The 21863-nt window shown below is 41.2% G+C and overlaps 2 protein-coding genes across 8 annotated transcripts in view; one reads left to right on the top strand and one right to left on the bottom strand.

Annotated features, from left to right (window-relative positions):
- Positions 1-1458, top strand: part of znf513a (zinc finger protein 513a) — an 8265-nt gene extending 6807 nt beyond the window's left edge. For all 4 annotated transcript variants that reach the window (XM_035524742.1, XM_035524741.1, XM_035524740.1 and 1 more), the window contains one exon: positions 1-1458. This exon is cut by the window's left edge and continues 224 nt beyond it. In XM_035524742.1, the coding sequence (XP_035380635.1) occupies positions 1-552 (552 nt within the window). In that variant the 3' untranslated portion in view covers positions 553-1458.
- Positions 1459-1748: 290 nt separating this feature from the next.
- On the bottom strand, positions 1749-21407 carry snx17 (sorting nexin 17). Of its 4 annotated transcripts, none has more exons than XM_027002986.2 (15): positions 20645-21407; positions 17125-17199; positions 16199-16316; positions 14994-15058; positions 13922-14032; positions 12139-12229; positions 9720-9807; positions 8084-8153; positions 7636-7728; positions 7244-7447; positions 5608-5736; positions 4767-4844; positions 4232-4309; positions 4096-4137; positions 1749-3971 (listed from the first exon to the last, which is right to left on the bottom strand). In XM_027002986.2, the coding sequence occupies exons 1-15, from the start codon at positions 20702-20704 to the stop codon at positions 3852-3854; spliced, it is 1422 nt and encodes a 473-aa protein (XP_026858787.1). In that variant the 5' UTR covers positions 20705-21407; the 3' UTR covers positions 1749-3851. The 4 variants fall into 4 exon arrangements, with proteins under 4 accessions (XP_026858787.1, XP_026858788.1, XP_026858789.1 ...); XM_027002987.2 differs by having other exon boundaries at positions 4232-4306; XM_027002988.2 differs by having other exon boundaries at positions 5608-5733.
- Between the last annotated feature and the right edge of the window lie 456 nt (positions 21408-21863).

The following is a 21863-nucleotide window of genomic DNA, read 5'->3' as shown; positions in this document are numbered from 1 at the left end:
AAGTGCACACTGGAGATGCTGACGAAAGATGCGGCGGGCGTCGGCAGCGAGCGAGGTGACCGGGTGTACACGTGTGCTGCCTGCCCCTTCCTTACGCACTACCCCAACCACCTGGCCCGCCACATGAAGACACACAGTGGCGAGAAGCCGTACAAGTGCCCGCAGTGCGACTACGCCTCTGCCCACTTCGATAACCTCAAGCGGCACCACCGCGTGCACACGGGCGAGAAACCCTACAAGTGCCACCTGTGCGACTACGCCTGCGGCAACCTGGCCAACCTGAAGCGGCACCAGCGCGTGCACTCGGGCGCCAAGCCCTTCCAGTGCGCCATGTGCAGCTACAGCTGCAATCAGAGCATGAACCTGAAGAGGCACATGCTGCGGCACACCGGCGAGAAGCCCCACAAGTGCCAGGAATGCGGCTACACCACAGGCCACTGGGACAACTACAAGAGGCACCAGAAGAAGCATGGACTAGCCACTGATGGCTGGGTGAAGGTGCGGCTGCCTGGCAATGAGGTAGAGGGGGAGGAGGAGGAGGAGGAGGTGTAGCCTGGCAACAAGAGAGGTGATTGTATTATGAGGCGCGAGAGAGGGGGAGACTGAGATTATACTGCAGATAGCAGGTGACGAAGTGTTACTGTACCAGCATAAGCTTGCTTATTCTGTTTTCTGTATTTTTTCATGTTTCTTAAAAACACCCAAGCTGCTAAACAGATTTGTTGCATAAGCTTGAAGATTTAAACAGAATGTTTAAATGCATTTGAATGGGATTGGGCAATTCAGGACTTCACAGAGGCCTAAGGGGACTGCCCTTGTTTCATTTGTCAGTGCCAAACACATTGTGTACTTTTTACCTTGACTGAAATGCAATTTATCACTCTGTTTACCTTGCACGCCTGTTCACCATTACTCTGCACCACTGCCTATAGAACAATCCAACTGTATGTTCTCACTGAGTAAACCTTGCTCAGAGGCCTTTGCTGCTCAAATGGAGTTTTAAAACTGCACAACAGCCCTTTACAAACCACTTGTTTACATCACTGTCAACACCAGTATCAACACTGCAGCTTTCAGTTATGCAGTAATTATTGGGGACAGCGTTGCTTTTTGGTTGTGTTTTAACTGTGAAAAAGCCCATTTTGTATGTGTATTTGAAGCAGGATGGTGCAGTGTAAACATGCATTCATACTTATTGTAAACCTTTTGTTTTCATATGCATTTTTTTGTGGGTGAATTTCAAAAGAATGTTTGGCATGTATTTGCCAACAGTGGCATTAAGTCAAAGAAAAGGGACCATAAATTCTTTATGCAGTTTATAACTTTCAGGTTGCCAAGGAATTAACAAACCTTGAGATGGAATCCCTTAAGTGTGAGGTGCTTGAGTGTTCTCTTGTAATTATGCAGTTGTTTCTACTTGCCTTAAGTATTCTGAAATAAAACTCTTTTGTGGTGGTATTGGTATGTGAATGTGTTTTTTTCCAGCATGTGATGTACTAAATTAGTAGTATGAACATGCTAATGAATAGAATTACAAGTAAAGTACATTTACCCATTTTATTCATGTACACATGTATGATGTGAGACTACTGCTTAGAGGAGAAGACAAGAATCCCACCAATCACCAGGAGAAGAAGAACTAGAAGGACACGCATAATCACAGCTTTGCATTATGTGGGCATATCAAAATCTAGAAATAATTTCCCCAACACAGTCAAGTGTGCACAAAAGACACTAACCGGCAGAACTATTGTTTGGCACCTGATTTTATTGAACTCCAGGTCTCCACCTCCTTCATTCTCTGCTCCTAAATATAAAATGGTGATGCAGCTAAAAGCACAATGATAGGCTTCATGTGATGCTCTGGCATTAAAAGGATATACCATTAACCATTTTCTTTCTCGATACAGTGGTGACATTGACAATTACAGAATACAGACATTAAAACAATCAGCCACCCTTTACAGAATAAGAACATGCTCTGCTCTCAGTAACACCCATACTGATGAGACAAATATTGATCATTTTCTCCAACAACTAAATTCAATCAGTATTCTTCACTGTATTTGGCAAGTAGGAATTACACTGGAGACTGCATCTCTGGACCGAAGACCATCACAAATGGGGGGTTGAATAGACATGGGTATTCGGTTCACACTGACAATCACATCATAGGATGTAGTCAGAACACCAGCATGAAAGATGAAAATGTAGCCATCTTCCAAGCACCACTTTCACACAGTCCTCCGAGATGATTGCCACAATGTATTTCATAAAATACAAAATTAATTTTGAAAAATAGGTGACGTTCTCAAAAAATAAAATGCATTATGAGTAAAAAGACAATCACTGAAATTCAATCTGAAATTTGTAAACACTGCTCTCTTTCTACAATTCTGTAAACAGTGATACATGTTAGTTTCTATTTTAATTTTACACATCTTGGATTATATTTGATCTATGGTATTTGATTATAATTCTCTATTGATGATACATATTAGTAAAATTTTCAGAATACTTTTTTCTTAATTGCATGTACATTTATAAAAGTGACATTACCATGATTTTAAATGCTTCCTCTGTGCAAAATGCTTTAGTAAACTATAATTTTGGCATTTATGAGAAACATTTCACAAAATATTGGCTGGAAAACAGGGAATAAATCTAATGACAGATCTGCACAAGCCATTTCTACATGTCTGAATGTTTTCCATGGTTAATTTCTCAATAAATATCAAGTCAGTCATCTGTCCTTGTTAATACTGTGCAAAAACATGGGTTCAGCATGTGCAAGCAGTTCTGCCAACAACACCAACCGAATGGCACTAAATTCTGCAAGATTTCTCACCAGAGCTTCTGCTGGCCAGGACCCAACAGTGAAACAACTTTAAGCCAATCAGTTCTCAATGCTGGATTTGCATCCAAACTGGCAAGCTGGAATGTAAGGCATTTTTAAGGAAAAAAAAAGGACACTGTAGGACTCTCTAGCAATGCATCTGAGGAGCAGCTTTCCATTGGGAACTGTATTAGGACTTCTGTTCTTTATCACATGTTGTGAACAGTTCTGAAGTACCCGATGGCCAATAAAGACAAAGAAACAAAAGAAAATAAGGTTTGGGACTCTGTACATATTGAAGGTTTTAACTGAGTACTCCCTTCTCTAGTTTGGCACAGAAATGCCAACAGACTTTAGCCTGAGGCCACAACCATTTAGACTTTAGTCATGATAACCAAGTCTAATGCAAATGAACCAGATAGATAATGTTAGAATGTTTGTACTTATTCAAATTAGCATCCTCAGATATAGCAAGAACTTGCACTGAAGTCATCAGATTGACATAAGATGGTAGAGGGTTCATGGAATGCCTAGCAAGGGGTGATGAATAAAATAGATTAGTCATTTCTAATAAGTAAGTACTATTTCATGAAGGTCGATGTCAGCAGTAGCCAATAACATCTTTCTTGGATATGGTAATTGGCCCCAAAGCAATTATGTAACCCTGTGACTACGTGTATGGTTACACTGTCCTTAACAGGATATACCTACACACAGGTCTGAAATTTTGAACAGGTATGTGTTTACACTGCATTTTGCTTATTAACAAGGTCTGGATATTACAAGTACTCTAGTTTGGTCAGATCTATGTAAATTAATAACTTGTAACACCCTTACTTGATTTGTGGTGTGTGTGTGTGCGTGCGTGCGTGTGTGTGTGTTTGCACTGCTGGAGAAGGTCTTAGGGCAGCAGAGCACTCAGTTGGGTTGGAATCTCGCAGAATTGGACCAGTGGCATGTGCACTAACAGTCTCAGCTTGTCTCAGTTGTCCTGTGGTTCGGTCTGAGACAGGCATCACAGGTCATCATCCCCGATGCCCTCAAAGGCATAGTTTCCATGGAAATCATTACCGCTGAGATCATTAGCTGAGTTGGAGGCACTAATGCCCCTCAGGGAGACAGAAGAGAGCTTTGTCTAATAAAGCACAAAGTAAAGGACATGTAAAGACCCACTTTATGCTCATCTCATCACACAAAGACAAATCAGTGGAAACAAATCTGTGGTGTAACAAGACACAATAACCTGGACTGGAACTCACCGAGAGCTTGGGTACTTGTTCACGGCTCGTGTCGGGGGAGTCCTGGAGATATTCAAGAATGAAAGAAAGATAAGTTAAGTTATCTTGTGTCATAGTCAAAAAGCAGGCAGTAATTCAATGAGCCCTGACTCTTTACCAGTAACGGAGGGGACTTCACAGCTTGCTGACTGTTGGATCGGTGGATGGAGCCATTGAGACGTCTCTTCTGCATCTGCTAAACGTATGCAGTGTTGGTGTTAGAGTGGGAGAGGGTGCTGAACACAGGGCTCACAGGCTCCACACTCAAGATGGAGCTTATTCTCCAGTGACAAGAGGGCGTCATGAGTGACAAGAGAGTACAGTTAAGCCCTGGCATAAACAGCCGCATTTTCTCAGTGCCAGGCTCTGAGGCGTATCTGCACAAACAAGAGCAGGCAAAGTCCCTTCTACACATCCTGGGGCTGAGACTCCTAAAGAATCCTGGAGTTTCTGCTGTTCAGAGGCTTCAAGAGAGCTTCTTGCAGCAGTTCATAAAAAGGGATGGTTATAAATGCAGAAAAACCAAACTGAACATAATGAAAGTAGTTGTTTTAGGGCTTGTGAGTAAACATGCACACAGACACGCATGCAGAAAAGCACACACGGCAGCAATGCAAGCTTGCATTTGCACAACAACAAACGGAGAAACTGACTTTCTTAATGCTTCCACCAGACTTCTTCACCATCAGTTCATCTACCATGGACTGGAGGCAGATGCTCATCATTATCGCCTAAGAACAAAAAAAAAACAATCAATTCAGATACACTCAACAAAAATAACGCCACAATAACACAGGAGTGAAATGTTCAGGCATCAATTTTCTTCAACCCTTGGTGTTCGATGCACATGTCAGAACATTTTTCGATGTCTCGTGACATTTTTATTAATATCTTTGCAATAACATAGCATAGAAATATGGTTCAAACATTTCCTGAATCTGTGCAACTTGCCCTTTACATTTTGTCATCAATAGTAAAAATAAAGAGCCTATGAGAGGTTAGATATAGAGGTTAAATTATAGGTTAAGATACATGTCATCTGCCTCTCACCATGTGATTCGTGTGTTCATGCGTCACTCAGATCTTTTCCATCTCGCTGTGTGTGATTGATGAATTTGTGTGTCAATTGTTGAGAAACTAACCAATAAACAAATCATGAAATCACTAAAGCCTTACCCTTCACATAGGAAATACTCTCTTCCTCGTTCAATCGACATCTAGCTAGCCAGCTAGCTAAAATGGTACCTCATTAGCAAGACAGCTGAAATTGGTCAGAACATTTTGATATGAAACATATGGGCATCATGCTGCAAGTAAGAACCTTTAAAGTCAATTTAATAAAATATGCAAAAACACAGAAAATGCCCTTAGAATTCAGAGGGTTAATTGTCTTTCCCCTGAATCTGATGATCTAAATTTAGCTGAAGAAATGAAGCATTTGAGGCCCTGTAACATACTATGGATGAGATGTTAGTTTGTGGTTGCTGTGCTCACCTGTGGGCTGGTGATGGTGACCCACTGCAGACGGTCTTTGCTCATCAGATACTCAAAGGCCAGCTCCAGTTTGACATCACACTTGATGGAGCTGCAGGGGTTGGCTGTGCCATTGGCCACTGGGACCTGCTATAAAGTGGAACCACAATAATTATCAGCATCCTCCTTTCCTCCTCCTGCTATTATTGTATCTCAGTTATATCTTCAGCCACCATTATGGTCATCCAATCGCAATTAGCATTAAATCCCAATCAGTCCCCAATTATCAGCCGTCTTAAATGTTCCTAATTATTAGTGGTCCTAAACATCACAATCCTCATTATCTCCTGTAGAGTCCAGGGTGATTTAATTTGGATTGCAGTTAAAAGTGCAACAGTTTTTTAAAAAGCCTGTGTTCCTCTTGAGCTTTGGAAACCGCAAGTCTCATTACAGAGATTTCATAAGGCAAACTCCAGCACCTTCATAGCAGGCCTTTCCCGACAGACCCTGTTATTTGGACCTTTGGACTTCGAGATTTGGCTAGAATCTTTCAGACCAAAAGAGCAGCGCCTCAGCCGGAGCCCTTGCATCCTGGATGCCGGGGAAACTTCCTTTCAGCTAATGGAATGTTCGCAAACATTTTGGGATATGACTCAGTAGAAATCAATCAATCATACACAATGTTTCTACATCCCCTCCTGAATTCCCCAAGGCAAGAGGAAGAGATATACCAAATCAGTGTGGGAGGTTCTGCAGGGGCACTTAAGAGAAATAAATACTTTTCAGCTGAACAGCGAGCAACAGAAGTGATACAGCAACCCTAAAGCAGTGCCATTCTATAGCACTAGACAAGAAAAAAGCAGTTTGCTTACATTGTTTGAATCACAATCTAAAGTGTTTGTAGAAATCTGAAAATGATTATGGCAGGGGGTTAACTTTGGGAGAGTTAACCTTGGCGAGCCAATATCGTGACTACAGTGAACTAGGGAGGCGGCGGTGGCTCTATGCAAACAGCACAGCAGTCAGCGCATTTTAAAAAGCGGGCGGTTGAATGCCAGCGGTAAGATAGATGGGCGGCTGGCACTGATGGCTGTCGGAGGGACGTCGGAGATCACACTCCTTAATGAGATTCTTTAGCCAGACGCCGCTGGCCGACGCCTAGTATGGCAGGCGCCTGCGTCATCACAGCTTCTTCTGAGGAACAAAATATTTACACTGGGGGTGCCTAAAGACAGTCAGTCTCACACATAGACCGAAAGAGAGACACGCACTCACAAAAACACACTGCGGGAAGACAGTGAAGGAGACTGACAGGAAGCCATCTACCAGCCTTGACTCATTCCCAATCAATTTCTTAAACTTTGCCAAGAGTTTTTTTTTCCAATCTTGGCAAGAGGTTTTCCAATCATGACTAAATCTGCACCAACACAGGCTTGTTTCAAACATTTTTAGGAAAGCTCAAATACTATTAAAATGTGACGCACCAAATATTATTGCAAACAGTGCTGCGGCAATAAATAACTTTTTATAACCTGGCCCACAGAAAGGTGGCTAGAAATACAGCAAGGAGGGTAAGTTAGGCAGGAAAAGAACACTGGCAGAATAAGATTATCTCAGTCCTCCAACCCCGATCAGTGACTCCAGAGCAGCCACTTACAGATGAGGTGACCCGCCAGCATCTCATGCGTGTAACTTTGAAGCTGCCCTCCTTCATCTGGTTATTGGGCAGCTTGACATGAAAGCTGAGCTCGTTGTTGCCAGCACTGACGATAACATGGCACCCCTTTTCCGGGAAGTCTGTGATACAGGGGTCAAACTTGATATAGCCAAAGTACTTCAGTGTCTGCGCAAGCCTGATGAACTGAAAGAAAGAAGTCAGTCATTGAGAGAGACAGTCTTGGATGGGAATTGAGGGCAGAAACAGTTGTGCTGTGTACTGCGAGTTGCCCTTTCAGAATTTAAAACACACTCCAGCTGCCAGGAAGTGGTGTGCAAGCTCCTGAATTCTGGGCGCATGTGAGGCCAGAGTAACACATGCTTGGGATTCACCTCTTTCTTTGAGCCCTTCTCCTGCAAGGATTTCAGCTGTCGGTGCTGGTCTTTGTTCACGAGAATCCAGCCCCGCTCAATGTCAGACACCGTCTGAGGCAGGAGGAAAAGGCTTTATAAAGCTCACTCTGTCCAAACCACCACGACGCACACACACAGGTTCACAGATACGCCACAGCCTCTTGAAACAGTTTGCGGCTGTCAGAACACACATCTTAAGTCTGATCGTGTGTGGCACCGCTGAACTTATAAAAATTCGCCATCAGACTGATGCTTCAAAAAAATCCTTTGCCATTTGATTTACATGCCAATTTTGTGTGACTAAAATGACATTTTATTAAACATGTTTTTAATAATGTGCATGTTTCACTACTTTTTAAAAAAATATTCCATTTGGATAATTATGAACAATGCTTTTAGGATGAATGTTTAAAATGGGTCAGTTTACCTGAGCATACAACAGGTTAAGACCCACTCTGTTCTCCATGACATCACTGTCATATGCAGAGTCCCAGTAGCTGCAACAAAAAACAAACATACTTAATCACACATTTGGTTAGTGAAACCTTTATTTTAATTCAACACAAGTGTGACATTGGATATAATGGTCTAAATTATGTTCAAGTATTCATCTCTATACACACACACACACACACACACACACACACAAAAGTTGTTTATGCTAGTTGTCCTTTTTTTCCCCACTTTACATTAATGCTGCATACTTTGATATGAACCAAAATTCTCCATCCCACCATTACTGTTCCTCTCTACCCCCTTCTACTTACTGTTGCTCTGGATCTTGGAATACCATCACAGATTTCCACATTGATTTTTGTTCTTTGAATATTGGATATATTGATAAATTAAGGAATTTTGCTCAAATTAGGATGTGCGGTGAGACAAGAGCATGAGAAAATGACCTACCATGCAAACCTACTGCGCAGACCTGCCATTTGGGTGCATGCTCTCAGCATTACTTGTAAAGCAGAATTAAGCAACTGTACCAGAACTGATGATTCCATCATGGACCCCACATCTCCCCCGCCCCCAACTGTCATAGTGAATAATCACAAATGAAATGTTTATCCCTTTATTAAAACATTTTCTATGTCTAGATGTGTTTTTTTTGCCTGTGCAATAACGTAACTGATTCCAGAACTGCATGATCTGGACCTGATTTTTATTAAAAAAAAAAAAAAAAAAAAAAAAAGTAATTAAAAAATATTTAGACCCACTCCCAACTCCTTTTGGGCAATGCCTTCTGCACATGACTGAAAAGCAAGTCAGCAGGACCGGGACACTGGCAGGGTAACGAGGTCAGATGTAAAGGGGAAAACATGCACACCGTCACCAAGTGGCCTCGGGCCTTTCTTAGGAGCACCATGACACGTAGGGGTGGAAATGTATTTGAAAATAAAAGGAGGAAGGGAGAAACAGAGGAACTGTTCATGCACAACTCAGTTCTTGCACAGCACTATGCTTGCCAATGGGAAACAACACACCAGAGGAGTATTAAGCCAATATTAATCAGCTATGTTTGCATGGCTTACTGGGAACAGGGAATAAGTTTATCGAACTGTGAATTGCATTTCAAGTTTCTGTGCTGATGCTGGTTTAAAGTTTCAGAGGGAATGTCTAGGTCCTGTTACCTTGAACTCGCTAACCCCACCCAGCAATCAGGTGCTTTTGGAGTTTCAAATGAGCAGATTTCACAAGGGCCCCTTCAAGAGCTACTAAGAGCTTTAAAAATCAGGCTGGAAAAGAAAGCTCATACAATGGCTTTAAGTCACTAAGTAATAAGGTGCAGGCTAAAGCAAAGCTTCAGAAGGCAGAAAGGACTTGGGACACACTTCTGAAGGAATGCTTTAAGAGCCTCTCACGCTTGTTGTGTTGCATTGCTCTTTAACTTCCTGCTGAAGTGTGGAGAAAAGCATCTTCTATATGAGTTTTGAAAAGGAAAGAAAACAGAACAGACACACAAAGGCACAGTCACCTAAAAGATCTGACGTAGTGAAATCAGAGCAGAGTCATGTGGGCGATGCTTTAACCTGCTCTTGAGACACGGCAGTGTTATGACGCACCTTTTCCGGAGGACGATGTGGTAGTCAGGGTTGTGCAGGCTGGTGACAGACACGAAGGGCAACTCGAATTCCTGCAGCTTCCTCACGACTGAGACACAGAGGGGCGTCATGGAGACAAGACACAGACAGAGGGGTGAGTGGGTGAGCACCTTCAAGGACACTCCAGTGGCAACAGCGAATGACGAAATGCAGAGAATCCATCTGGCCACAGGCCAGGAGAGAGCAATAACATGGACATCAGTCAGCAGGCCTCGGCCAAGCTGGAGGAAACAGGACGGGGGGGCCCATCACAGCTGTTTATGCTTGGTTTTCTGTTCCTTAGAGATGCAGAGGAAAGGAGGAAGACAGAAGGTGAGGGGAAAAAAAAAAAAAAAACCTGCAACAGCTTCAAGGAGCTTTGGAACCTGAAGACTTTCATTTGCTGAGTGGAACAAAGCTGAGTATTGCTGTCCCTTTCTCATGTCAACTGGCCATGCAAGATGCAAACTCAGTGAGGCAGACTATGACGAGAGCTGTAGTATAGCACACAGACTTCAGTTGCATTTCCTGCCCCGAGTTTTAGCACTCGTCGGTTTACTGGCAACGGGTGTTGGACGTGTGGCCTGGGGAAGAGGAGGCCTAGCGGCAAAAGTGTCCTAGGTGGTTAAAAGGCCACAGCAGTGCAAGGAACACTGTTAACTGAGCAATATTACTACAGAGTCAAACACTGAAGACCCGGTAAAAAAAAGAGCCAACTGTGTGTGGGTGTGTGTGGTAGAGACAGACGGTCAGACAAAGACTGACATTTGCAGAGAATCAGAGCAGAGACATTGCCAGTTTGAGAACACTTTCATGCGTGCATCAAGCCCTCTAAACAAGTCTAAGGAAAACAATAACTGCTCCCACATCAACAGCTGAACCACCCTCTTGAGAACCACAAATTCCACTTCAGTGTTAGCTAAACAAAAGAAATGTGGACACCAAATTACAAAAATGATTCCATAACAAATGAATTAGTTTTACAATCACAATGCAAAACGTATGTGTGAAGTATATAAACTGAAATCAATGAATCTAACTTTAGAAGATAAATACTTACAGCAAGAGTGTACATGTCCTCTTTAGAATACAGAAGAGAGGTATCATATGTAATAGCATCTGTGTGTAGCATTTACCCACTGTAAATGTTTTGTTATTGAGAGGTAAATGTTGTTAATGTCATAGTAACAATGGCTAGAGAAAATAAATAGCTTTAATATTTTAAGCTCTGGATACTCTCAAAAGGTGGCCTTAGTTCTTGTATTGTTAAGAGAATCATATGTGTTCCAGAAAATCAGCTGAAAGCATAATTAATTGGGTAAAAAAAAAAATTTCAACAGGCTATGTGCACATAAAAGAGACACACATTCAAAATACAGACAGGCAACTTTTAGGCAGTAGGCATCATCATTTAAATTCTAGTGCCAATTCTGGTATATTTCTTTGTATAAAATATGTTCCAGTTTACACACAACTGAGCAATAGCTGGCTTGAACAGGCTGCTTCAGATTACATCACTTCAATGGTATTGAAGTCACAGCTCTGACTTGGCCAATCTAAAACAATCTGCTTTGAATTACCACCATACTGCATGCCCCAACGTCTACTGCATTTTATACCAGACAGACACCCTGACATTCTGCTGCAGTATCTCTTCATACCCACAGACATTCATTTGTCTCTCAATGATTACATACAAACCACACACTTTTAGAGAATGTTAGAACACAGACAAGAGAGCATGCCATTGCTGTGCCCCATTACAGCACAATACTGCAGCAAACAATCATATTCTCACCATCAGGCAGTAGAGTTGAGGTTTTTATGACTTGTGGTATGCAGCATCACCATATGTAGTGTTTGCAAATACAGTGCACAACTAGAATATGATTCAGAATGGATATAATTGCAAAACACAATGAATTAAAACATTTTAAAATCTCTTAACAGAATATTACTCCAAACTGAAAAGTTAACAAATGAAACCTAGTGATGATATGGATGATATGGTGCTTTTTTTAATTAAAATGAGATGGCCAATCTTTTTTTCTGGAGTGCAAGGGACAGGGAGGAATACTCATTACTGAATGGTCTTTCAATCCCACCCTTGCTCCGTTCTAATGCAGACTGATGTCATCAAGCGCAGGGAACACTGCAGCTCCTTACCTGCCACCCTACAGCTCTTTCCCACTTTGGTTCTTCCATTTGATTGACTGTGGACTGATGTGCCGAACAAGGCAATAGGTTGTGTTGTTCAGTAAATGTGACTTTCTGAGAAAACCTCAAAGATATGATCACATTCTTTCACAAAAGAACTCTGACAATATCCCCCACTGGAAAGCACAGGTGCACAATCTTCTACAAAAACTCATTGCCAAAGCAAAAGGAAGGTTATACTCACATGTGCAGTTTCCATGCTCTCCTTCCTGAATCAGGAAGAGGCTAAAGTAGCCCACCAAATCGTCAGGCAAGTCTAGTTTTGTTGCAACCGCCTGTTGAGATTTGAAAAAAAGGAAAAAACAAACAAACAAACAAACAAAAAAAGATTTAACTTCAAAATCAAGCTGAACTTGGATTCACATCATGGCAAATCTGCCACTTGAGGAGGGAGCTAAAGAGAGAGAGTGGACTCGTTTAACCCTTAGCCTACATAAGAGAGTGCAGTATTATAAGTTAACTTGGAAACAGAAAGGCATGAAAGTTTTGGAAGGGTTCAGTTGTGGCCTCTGCCGTCATGTGCTCGTTGAACTGATGTAGTTTGAAAATCGAAGAAGTCTATTTTCCAATCAAGGAGTAATTGCTGTTGAAGTCAGAAACGTAAACACACAAACGTAATAAATAAAAAAATAAATAATAAACACACCTGCATACAGCACATTAAACACTATAAACCAGCAGCTCATTCCTATCCTTTCCTATTAAAAATGACCCACTATAATGGGGATTCTCATGTTTGATTCAAATCACCAGCATGTTCATGCAACAGGCCTCTTGGCTGTGTACCATCAGGATCTAAAGGCCACGTGGCATTTTCCCTTGCAGGGAGCTAGGGAGAGCACTGTGCAAGGGTCAGGCACACTAACGGAGGACCAAGAGGGACTGAAGTGGCTATGACTCAGTAGTGCCGGTCTACATGGTCCATGGCAGAGACGGTGGGATCATTATGCAGCTCCTTCCCCCTGCAGCTCTGCTGCGCATCACAAACACTCTGGAATGAAGTCAAATGTGCCTGAACCGGGCAGACGTGCTCAAAGTCGCCTTTTTCATTGGCCGGTGTTTGGGAGTATTGGCAAACACCACCAGGCTAAATTAGACAAGAGGTCAACGGCGTGCCACTGTTACATATGTACAATCCTGACAGTCAGGCATCAAATGAAATGTAGGTGCCCTAAATTACATAAACCCATAAACATTCGCTGAGTATAGCACAACATTAATTTCTGCAGCAGGTCTGCTGATTCAGCGTGGATCATGATCAGCATGATCAGTAGCAACAAAGAATAACCTTTGATGTCCTCTTAAACAACAAACCCCTCAAATACAAATGACATTTCTAGAGCAATGTGGGTGACACTCCGTGTGGACAGAACAATGTATGTAAGCAAAAGGAAATTCCAGCTCCATGTGCCGCAAACCAGAGCCCACATTTTGTTTGTCGGCAGTATTCTCTAATCTAGGTTGGACAAACAAGGGAAGTGTTAGAGAGCATGCAGACAGGCATGATGCATTTCCCTTGCAGAGCAGTCAACTGGGCACTGTGCCTCCAAACAAGTTGATCCTGGAAACGTACAAGATCTTGTCTAGCAGCAAGAAGCGCCTGGAAATTAAGCTCACTCGCCTTGATTCAGGGTTTGGCAAGAATCTCAGTCTCTTGATGAGGCTGCTTTGTTTGCAAATCGATAACTATTTTGGATGGGAGGAAATTTCCTGCTTTGGAAGCATATTCACTATTTTTGCTCCAAACAAATGTAAGTAGGAATTATAAAGTATTATAAAGCTAACAGTCAGGCATACAACGTTTATAAATGGAGTAATGGCTTCTAGTTCAAGGCTACTTGAATATTTCAGGAAAACTGACAGGCCAAAGTTGATTATGTTTATCAGTTAAAGCAGCACAACACCACTATCCAAACTGGAGGATTTGGTGTAAACATGTTTACATGGTTTGGCCACTGCTTCTTTACCTCGAGCACATCCTCGGTCTGATCTGACGTCAGGATATTGACTGTGACCTTCTGCCCATTGGACAGGTGGACCTCCAGCTGGACCTCTTCAGTGGGGATTTGTTGCGTCTCCTGTGATAAAACAAAGAACAGTAAAACATGGCCACTTCAAAATCTGCGAAACACTACCACAATCTTATGCTACTCTCACTCATGTTTTCTTGCAGATTTATACTTCTAATGAGCATACTGATAAAAACTGTTGCAAGAAGATTGCAAATAATATCTATAAGGAATTCTGGATAGGAGTGTCTGTGGATTGCTATAAATTTAACTGATCAACATAGATGTCCCCCAACTGACATTTGCAAGGAGCATCAACTGTGGAGGAGGTGTTGCCAAAACAAAGCCAAACGAAAGGCTGAATTTTGGGTGCACCCATGTGGCTCCTTGCAAGACTCTCGTGTTAATATTATGGAGATAGCAATAGTGTGCGCAGGCAAGGCCATTCAGTTACCAGAGTGGGATAAGCTGCAGGTAACCACCAGCACAACAAATGCTATGACTCAGGAAAAAAAAAGAAGCATGGAGCCAACAGAGATGCCGCCATGAGTGCTCATAGCCTCACTGCGTGGTTTCCTCACTATTCTTCATCACTCTGCTAATCCATCATCTCTTCCTGGCTACCCTGGCTCTCTTGCTGCAGGAGTGGAGGACAGAGCAGCATGACAGAAATACAAAACAAACCCTGACTAATCTCCCATTCTGCTCCTTCAGCTCTGACTGTGATGGGTGACCACAGAGAAGCAATTGGATCTGACTGTGTGATGAGTGCCCTGCTTTCAGGTGGTGGTAGATAAACTGATCAGATGATCTAAATAAAAAACACATAATGGAACATTTACTGGATCTAAGTGACCCAAGGCAATTGATCATGGACACTAGAGTGTGGCAAAAAGTAAGGAGACATGTTAAGGGGGGGGGGGGGGGAGTGAATCTGTTGCATACACAAAACTCAAAATCACCCTTGCAGTGAACTTCTCATTTAAGGAAGTAGAATATGTTAGAGCTGACAAGTTACAGCAGCTCACACCTGCTGAGCTTTTCTTAAAAAGCTGTTGAATGTCTCACTGGCTCCCAGCAAGGGATCTTGACGCACTAAAAGGGAAAAAAAAGAAAAATGTTTTGGCAGAAAGACAGCAACATTTAACCACACACTACAATTTCAACTGCACTCATTAACAAGTTTAACCCAGAGCAAAACATGTAAAGTTTTCCACAGAATAAATAGCAGAATGACAATGTTGTTCTTTTCACTCATAAATAAATTACCTGCAGCTCATGCCTGTGAATTATTACGTGGACTTGAACAAGTTTTAAATAAACAAATAAAACTCCACTAACTACAAATTAAGTAAGACAACTTGCATCATGTTATAACTTCAAACGTGCACTTTCTAATCCACATTTAATCCAAAAGACGTTCAAGTTGTCTCTCTCCTCTGTAAGTAAGCATAAACCAACTTTCTTTTTTAAATAAAAACATGCTTTTTTAAATAAAAAGTACTGGAAGACAGTGTGCTCCAATGACTCGAATGTTTATTGACATTCTAATTCTAGCACTCTGGCTATTGGCAGCACCCAAAAGCCCCCACCACATTTGCATAAACAGAGTTTTATTCATTCAAAGCAGCTAGTGTGGGTTTCGTTTAATGTTTTTTGAGGTGGTTAATTTTCCATAACCATGTTAAAACCATGATGCAACAGCAAGGGAGCCTGGGCAGCTTGTGTGCTCCCACACCAAGAGCCAATCCACTCAACAAGGCTCAGCTTGTGTGCCGGACCAAGTCAGGACTGGAAGGGATTTGAACAAGCGGCTCATAGTGCCACCAGTTCCACCAGACCTTCTTTGTGTATAGCTGACAGAGAAGTGAGAAAACAAAAAAAAACAAAAAAAAAAACAGCTCCCAATTACATCAACCCACCATTTGAAAGTGTTGCGTCACTTGGCTTAAAACACAAATCTGTCACAAGCGACATTACGCTGCACAAATTTAAACCAACTGCTCCTCAAATCAGAAAATAATGTCGGAAAGGCTCGGGTTGGCTCATGCCAATGAAGACATGGCCTGCTGCTCCTCCAGGAGACCTTCAGGTCAGGAGGACAGCTGCCTTCAGTCGAGGTGAACTTTGAAATGGATGACATTTCAAAATGGCCAGAAGAAGAGCACTACGACACTGGCTAAGGAGGGCTGGGGGCGAAGGGGGAACCAAAATGCCTCTGCATGTTAAACTCACAGGCCTGCATGTACTTCTCCAGCTGCTCACGCCGTTGCTCCACCTCTGCTGGGGTAAGGGTGAAGATTTTCTTTGGAGGGAAGGCAGGAACCACATTGTTCCCATACTCTTTCTTTATCTGTCCAAAATCAAGGATTTAAAAAAAAAACAAAAAAAAAAAAACAGAGGGTCACAGTATGCTTGAGACGTGCAAATACACAAACGCTGTTTTATTCATTTCTAGCTGTAACAAAACATCACAACCCACAGAAAAATAATTGCTTGTCCCCAATTTTGAGAGAATATAGCAGGAATCCAGTCTGACTGTTTTGAACTTTTCCAACATAAAATACAAGTATTGCTTTAGCTGGGAATCTCTCCAGAGTAAAGCCAAAAGTTCCACATTTTTACAGGGAACTAAACAGCAATGACTCCCACTGGTTCATCTGGACTTTATACCAAAATAACACAAAGAGTAAAGGTTATAGAAGGTTGAAGGTTCTTTACAAAGGGAAATGATAGCTCTTCTAATTAGGTGGAGATAAATGGATTTAGGAGCAATCAGACTGTGTTGGCTGAGGTTTGTCTCCACCCTGGCATCCATTCTCCATGGCAGCACCCATAGGCTGGGTGTCTGATCTGACTGGGTCTCCTGTATCCTGTTACCTAGCAACAGCAGCTGCAAGACCAGAAAATGTGGCTTTTCCAGGAGAATCACTAAAGTTCTCAATTCTTCAAAGAGAGTCATTGCAGATCATTTTTAATCTGTATGAGCTTTAGAGTCAATTATCTTGAAGGGCTTTGTTGGACTGGGTGCTTTTAACTCATTGCTGATAAGACATAAGCCAGAGTTTCTTAACTGCATAACTGCATTCTCCCAAATTGCATTTATTATGCCCTGTAGTATTTATAGATTCATTCATTAACATCCTCAAAATGACTGTTACCTGTTCATGGAGGCCTAAGAGCTGGCTGTAGCGTACTCGGCAGTGCAGGACACCATTGACATGGATGTTGTAGGCCTGAAGACAGGTGTAGACAGAAAAATTCGGACTCTGGAGGCATTTGAGGAACATCAACAAAGTACCCTGTGGAGAGGTATATATCTAACACAGAGACCAGCAGCCTGTTCAACCACTGCTGCCATGACTACAGAAGAGAAGGAAGACAAGCACTAAACCAGGTAATATCACAGAGCCCCGAAGATTCCTTAGGTTTGCCCTTTCTTTCTACTACCCATTTAACCCCAAATGTATTATTAAAAATGGCAATCACACTTTTATAGTCCACTAATCCTTCACAAAAGAGAGAGACTGTGCCATATCAAAGGGCATCATGGTTGCAGTACTATGACTCTGAGCCAATTTCAGCATTACATGCTAATAATCTTCAAGGTAAACTGCAATAATAATAATAGCGACAACAGTTTTTACTGAATAAAGGGAGCAAGACTTCAACATGCTTGGAAATGTATATACAGTAATAATCACAACATGAAGCCTGCATTCATGGCAATGTAAAGGATGAGTCACATGTCAAAAGCAGTGCTGAAACTCATCTGGCTCTAACCAAACCCAGAACTTCAGAAACCATGGTTAGGAGGCAGAGATCACTCAAGCACATGCTTGCGGATTAAGGAAGCTGCAAACAAAACCAATCAACCCGGCCATGAAGACAACTGCCCTAGCCATCTCCTCTGCCTGTTAGCTCTGGAGAACGAGGCCTTGACATCGTCATTAGTTCCATCTCGACTTCAGGAGTGAGCTCATTGCACCTCACACATACACCATTAGGAATGTGTGGTATTCGTGCTTCAGATCAGCCACCTAAATCCTTGGTTGTTATAATAAGAGCAAGTGTTAGGTTCTGCTCCCTGAAGAGTTATGTTTCTAGCCAAAATCATTCTTCTATTGGAATATCTTAACTTTTCCTCAAGGGTCATTGTCCAAAGTATTTCATTCTTTTATCACTGCAAAATAAACCACTGGACCTTTAATATCCTCTTGCATAAGACAGCCAACAAACATGCTTTTTGAATAGTGTTTGCGCAACAGGCAAAAACTATAAAGCTTGAATGTTCAAAATATCAGCTGAATGCAGTTATATTACAGAGGTATGTGCTCACACTTGCGTTTTCTGTATGACTGCTCAGAGTCTATTGCTTACCCAAACCAATCAGCTTTCACTCTAAATAACTGCTTTGTGAACTTAGTGTGAGCAAACCAAACTTCTGAATTTCTAAAACAAACAGATACATGAACACTGTAACTTAGAAATGGAAGTTAAACTTATGCTACTGCATAAGACAAAACTTACAATAAATGTTATACAATATACCAAACTTTACTAGCAAATTTGTTCTTACTCAAGTACTTCCTACGTATGACATACTGAAGTAATGGCCCTACAAAGATACATTTGGTTAGAAATCCCTGTAAAACAGCACAGGATTAGTTTCCTGATATTACTGATCTTGGATTTTAAAAGAAAAATCTTTATAAAGATTCATATTATTTGTAAGAGGAAAATGTCTGCTAAACTGTTATAGTTTTTATTGAAATGAGCACCAAACATCTATAAATAACTTTTAGAAATCCACCATGCTTTGACTTGCCTCTAGGGGAAAAAAGACTTCATCAGCCCTTCTAAAGGTCTACAGAAGTCCACCCATACAAAAAGGAAGGAAAAGTGTGCCCTGGAGTATCCACGAAGTGTAAGCCATCATAAAGAAAGGCTTATGCTTGCACAGGAAGCCTGCCGTTTAGAATGCAAACTTTCCTTTTTTTTCTTGGTGGCTCCACTGCAAAGTATGCACATTTTGTGAGCTGTGTGGTTCCAAGGTACACCAGAGAATCATTCCAAGTCCTGAGTAAGCCAACTTTACACTGCTGCACAGCCCTAGAAAAGCACACAAATACACTGCTCCACGAACATCTATCGAAAGTTTAAGCGGAAACCAACATTTGCAGAGGAGAGAAATAACACAAAGTATGGATAAGTAGTGAGAGAGAGAGAGGAAAAAGAAGGAGAGAGAATAAAAATTAGGGAAGAAGGGAGAGAGAGAGAGAGAAAGAAATGAGTAATGCTACTTTTACAGTTGAATACATGGTTTTGCCTCTGCTGCCCCTCAGCTACACATTCCACAGATTCTTCACTAGATTGGAAAAAAGTATAACGCAGAAAGGCCAAGCGATTACACAGAGGCACCAGTGACCTACAGATAGCATCCAGACATATGGTTTCAGACATCTTTCCCTTTGTGAAGTGGCCTTGGAAGACCCATCTATTCTAGTCTGACTCACAATTACCTTACACAGTGAAAAAGATTTCTGTTTGTGGATTATAATATAAAACCAACCATTTAGCAGTTATCTACTGAGTAAAGGGGACATTAACATTTTTTAGTGTTTAGGGCTTCTGAACTATTCAAAAAACACTAATAATTGCTATTGACTGTATTCTTGAGCCTCTGAATGATGGTAGTAGCCTAATTTAGATACTTTGATAGATAGCCAAGAACTAACACCACCCAAGACTGCAGCACAGACATAATCACAAGGAGGTATTCAAGCTACCAGCCATCCACAGATTCAGCCAGAAGGCAGCAAATATCATTCTTCTGAGGTAAAGCCTTGTCACTGTACACAAGAACCGGACATTTCAGAGGGGCAAGAGTAGACTAGACTTTAGCGTTAGGCAACTGCCACCCATTTAATTGCCACCCATTTAATTCAAAATGCAAAAAAAAAAAAAAAAAAAAAAGAAGAAGAAATTTTATTTTATATTAATATATATATATATATATATATATATATATATATATATATATATATATATATATATATATATATATATATATATATATATATATGCATGCTGCTTTAGTGTAAGAGAGAGACTACTGGGAAGGTTGAAAACAGTCTATTCTACTTCTTGATCAATTCAAATACTACAAAGAAGGCTGACCCTACATTTTCCATAAATACTGAGTTTATTTGTTTGAAGATGCACTCCAGCAGAACACTGGCACAAAACGTGCAAGTGCCCTGCTCAGAATCATTTGATGTGACTGTATTTATGTCTGTATGCATCTGGTTCATAATAAGGTGTCCCTCCGAAAACAAACTAATTTTTGTTCGTGCAAAATCACAAGTACGTGTTATAAGGGTTTAACTGCGTTACTGCACTACCCGAGTTGCTGAAGTTGCGTTTCTGTTTACAACGTACAATACTAATCGGCTTCGATAATTCTAACCCTACTTCCCAAATGAACATGTGTACAATAAAAACGGCCTAACGCTTGCAATGGACAACGACCCTGCCGAATGGACTAGGATAAGCATGTCAAATTGGGTTTCAGGTCAAATGTAGACTAATCATACGCAGACGTAGTTTCTCTTTAGTCATAAAACAAACATTCACGCACAAAGTTAGCGGGAGACATATTTTGGCACTCAACACACTCACCACGTATGTAGATCCATTTTCACCGGAGCGAACCTCCGTCTCAGGAATAGAAAAATGCATTTTCTTCTCAGTGACGACTTACTGAGATGCAGCTATGAGCAGTCTTTTCCGTTACAACAAGTAAATCCACAGAGCAAGTCCTGCCTTTTTCACCAAGGTACTGCCATGGAGCTAATCAGCAAAATGAGTGTCCGAGACTCCCTCGCCCCTACTTCTCCAGTTAGGCTGAACCTACGATTCAAAACAAGGAAATTCTATCAAATACGTCCTTCCTTTTTGCGTGAAGATGAATGTAAAAAAACTTATTTCACATCAGGGACTAAACTTCTCCCACAAACGTCTGAGAAGCAGCAGCCATGTTGCAATTTGAGGTAAATCCACCTTCATTGTTGGCAATTTATCAGCCAGTGTTGGCAAATCTATTTATTCAGCTTATGATTCAATTCGTACGACTATGGAGGTCAAAACTGGAAAATGTTCCCATACAGACCCAAACCAAATAAACTTTTAGCTAAATTGCTCTGCACTAAAATGTAGTGTGCGAACCCCCGTCACAGTCTACACTTGTACATACGACTGTGGAAGCGAAACAAATGAAGTAACTGTTTATCGCTTGATTATCGAAAATATAAGCCTACATATACTGTCTCGTTAATTAACCAAGAACAAAACACAAAGAAATTCGCTTGCTAATATCACATCGACGATCGACAGAACCAAAGGTCGATATAATGTATTCAATGTGTGTCCACTGGCTCTCGAAGCATTGCAACAGTCCCTTGGTTTATACCATTGGCGGAAGAGGGTGAATCGATTACTTGGGAATTGCGTCAAACCGTTTATTTTAGATATTTTTATTCAACATGACACGTTTCGTGGCAGATAATTAATTAACTAACTCTTTTAAGAAATGTAACATGTTTATTTAAATCCCTAGAAAATCGTTTTTCTTCTAAACATTTTTCTTCAACCCCTTTGTTTATATGGTGTTTTCTAACTCTGCAGGGTAAATTAATATGCATTTCGTTAAGACACAAGTTGAACCTTGGAGGAAGTAAATGTTATAAATGACCCTCATTAAATATACAGTTTTGTGTATTTTTACCAAGTTAATTACTATAATTATACAAAATCTAGACATGTTTTGGACTGTGAAAAATAAAATTTACTAATATATTTCGAAACAACTTTTCGCGCGTTTGCTGCTCAGCTGCCTCTG

Source organism: Electrophorus electricus, chromosome 3 (assembly GCF_013358815.1).
Source record: "Electrophorus electricus isolate fEleEle1 chromosome 3, fEleEle1.pri, whole genome shotgun sequence".
Lineage (NCBI taxonomy): Eukaryota > Metazoa > Chordata > Actinopteri > Gymnotiformes > Gymnotidae > Electrophorus > Electrophorus electricus.
Note: the sequence above shows the minus strand (reverse complement) of the source record. Positions and strands in the feature narration are given on the sequence as shown.

Coding starts and splice junctions, on each gene's coding strand:
- snx17 (XM_027002986.2), bottom strand. CDS start 20,704: ATGCATTTTTCTATTCCTGAGACGGAGGTTCGCTCCGGTGAAAATGGA. Junction 16,317..17,124: donor TCTTAGGCCTCCATGAACAG/GTAACAGTCATT, acceptor GATTTTGGACAG/ATAAAGAAAGAGTATGGGAA. Junction 4,845..5,607: donor TCACCATCACCAGCCCACAG/GTGAGCACAGCA, acceptor TTTTGTTCTTAG/GCGATAATGATGAGCATCTG.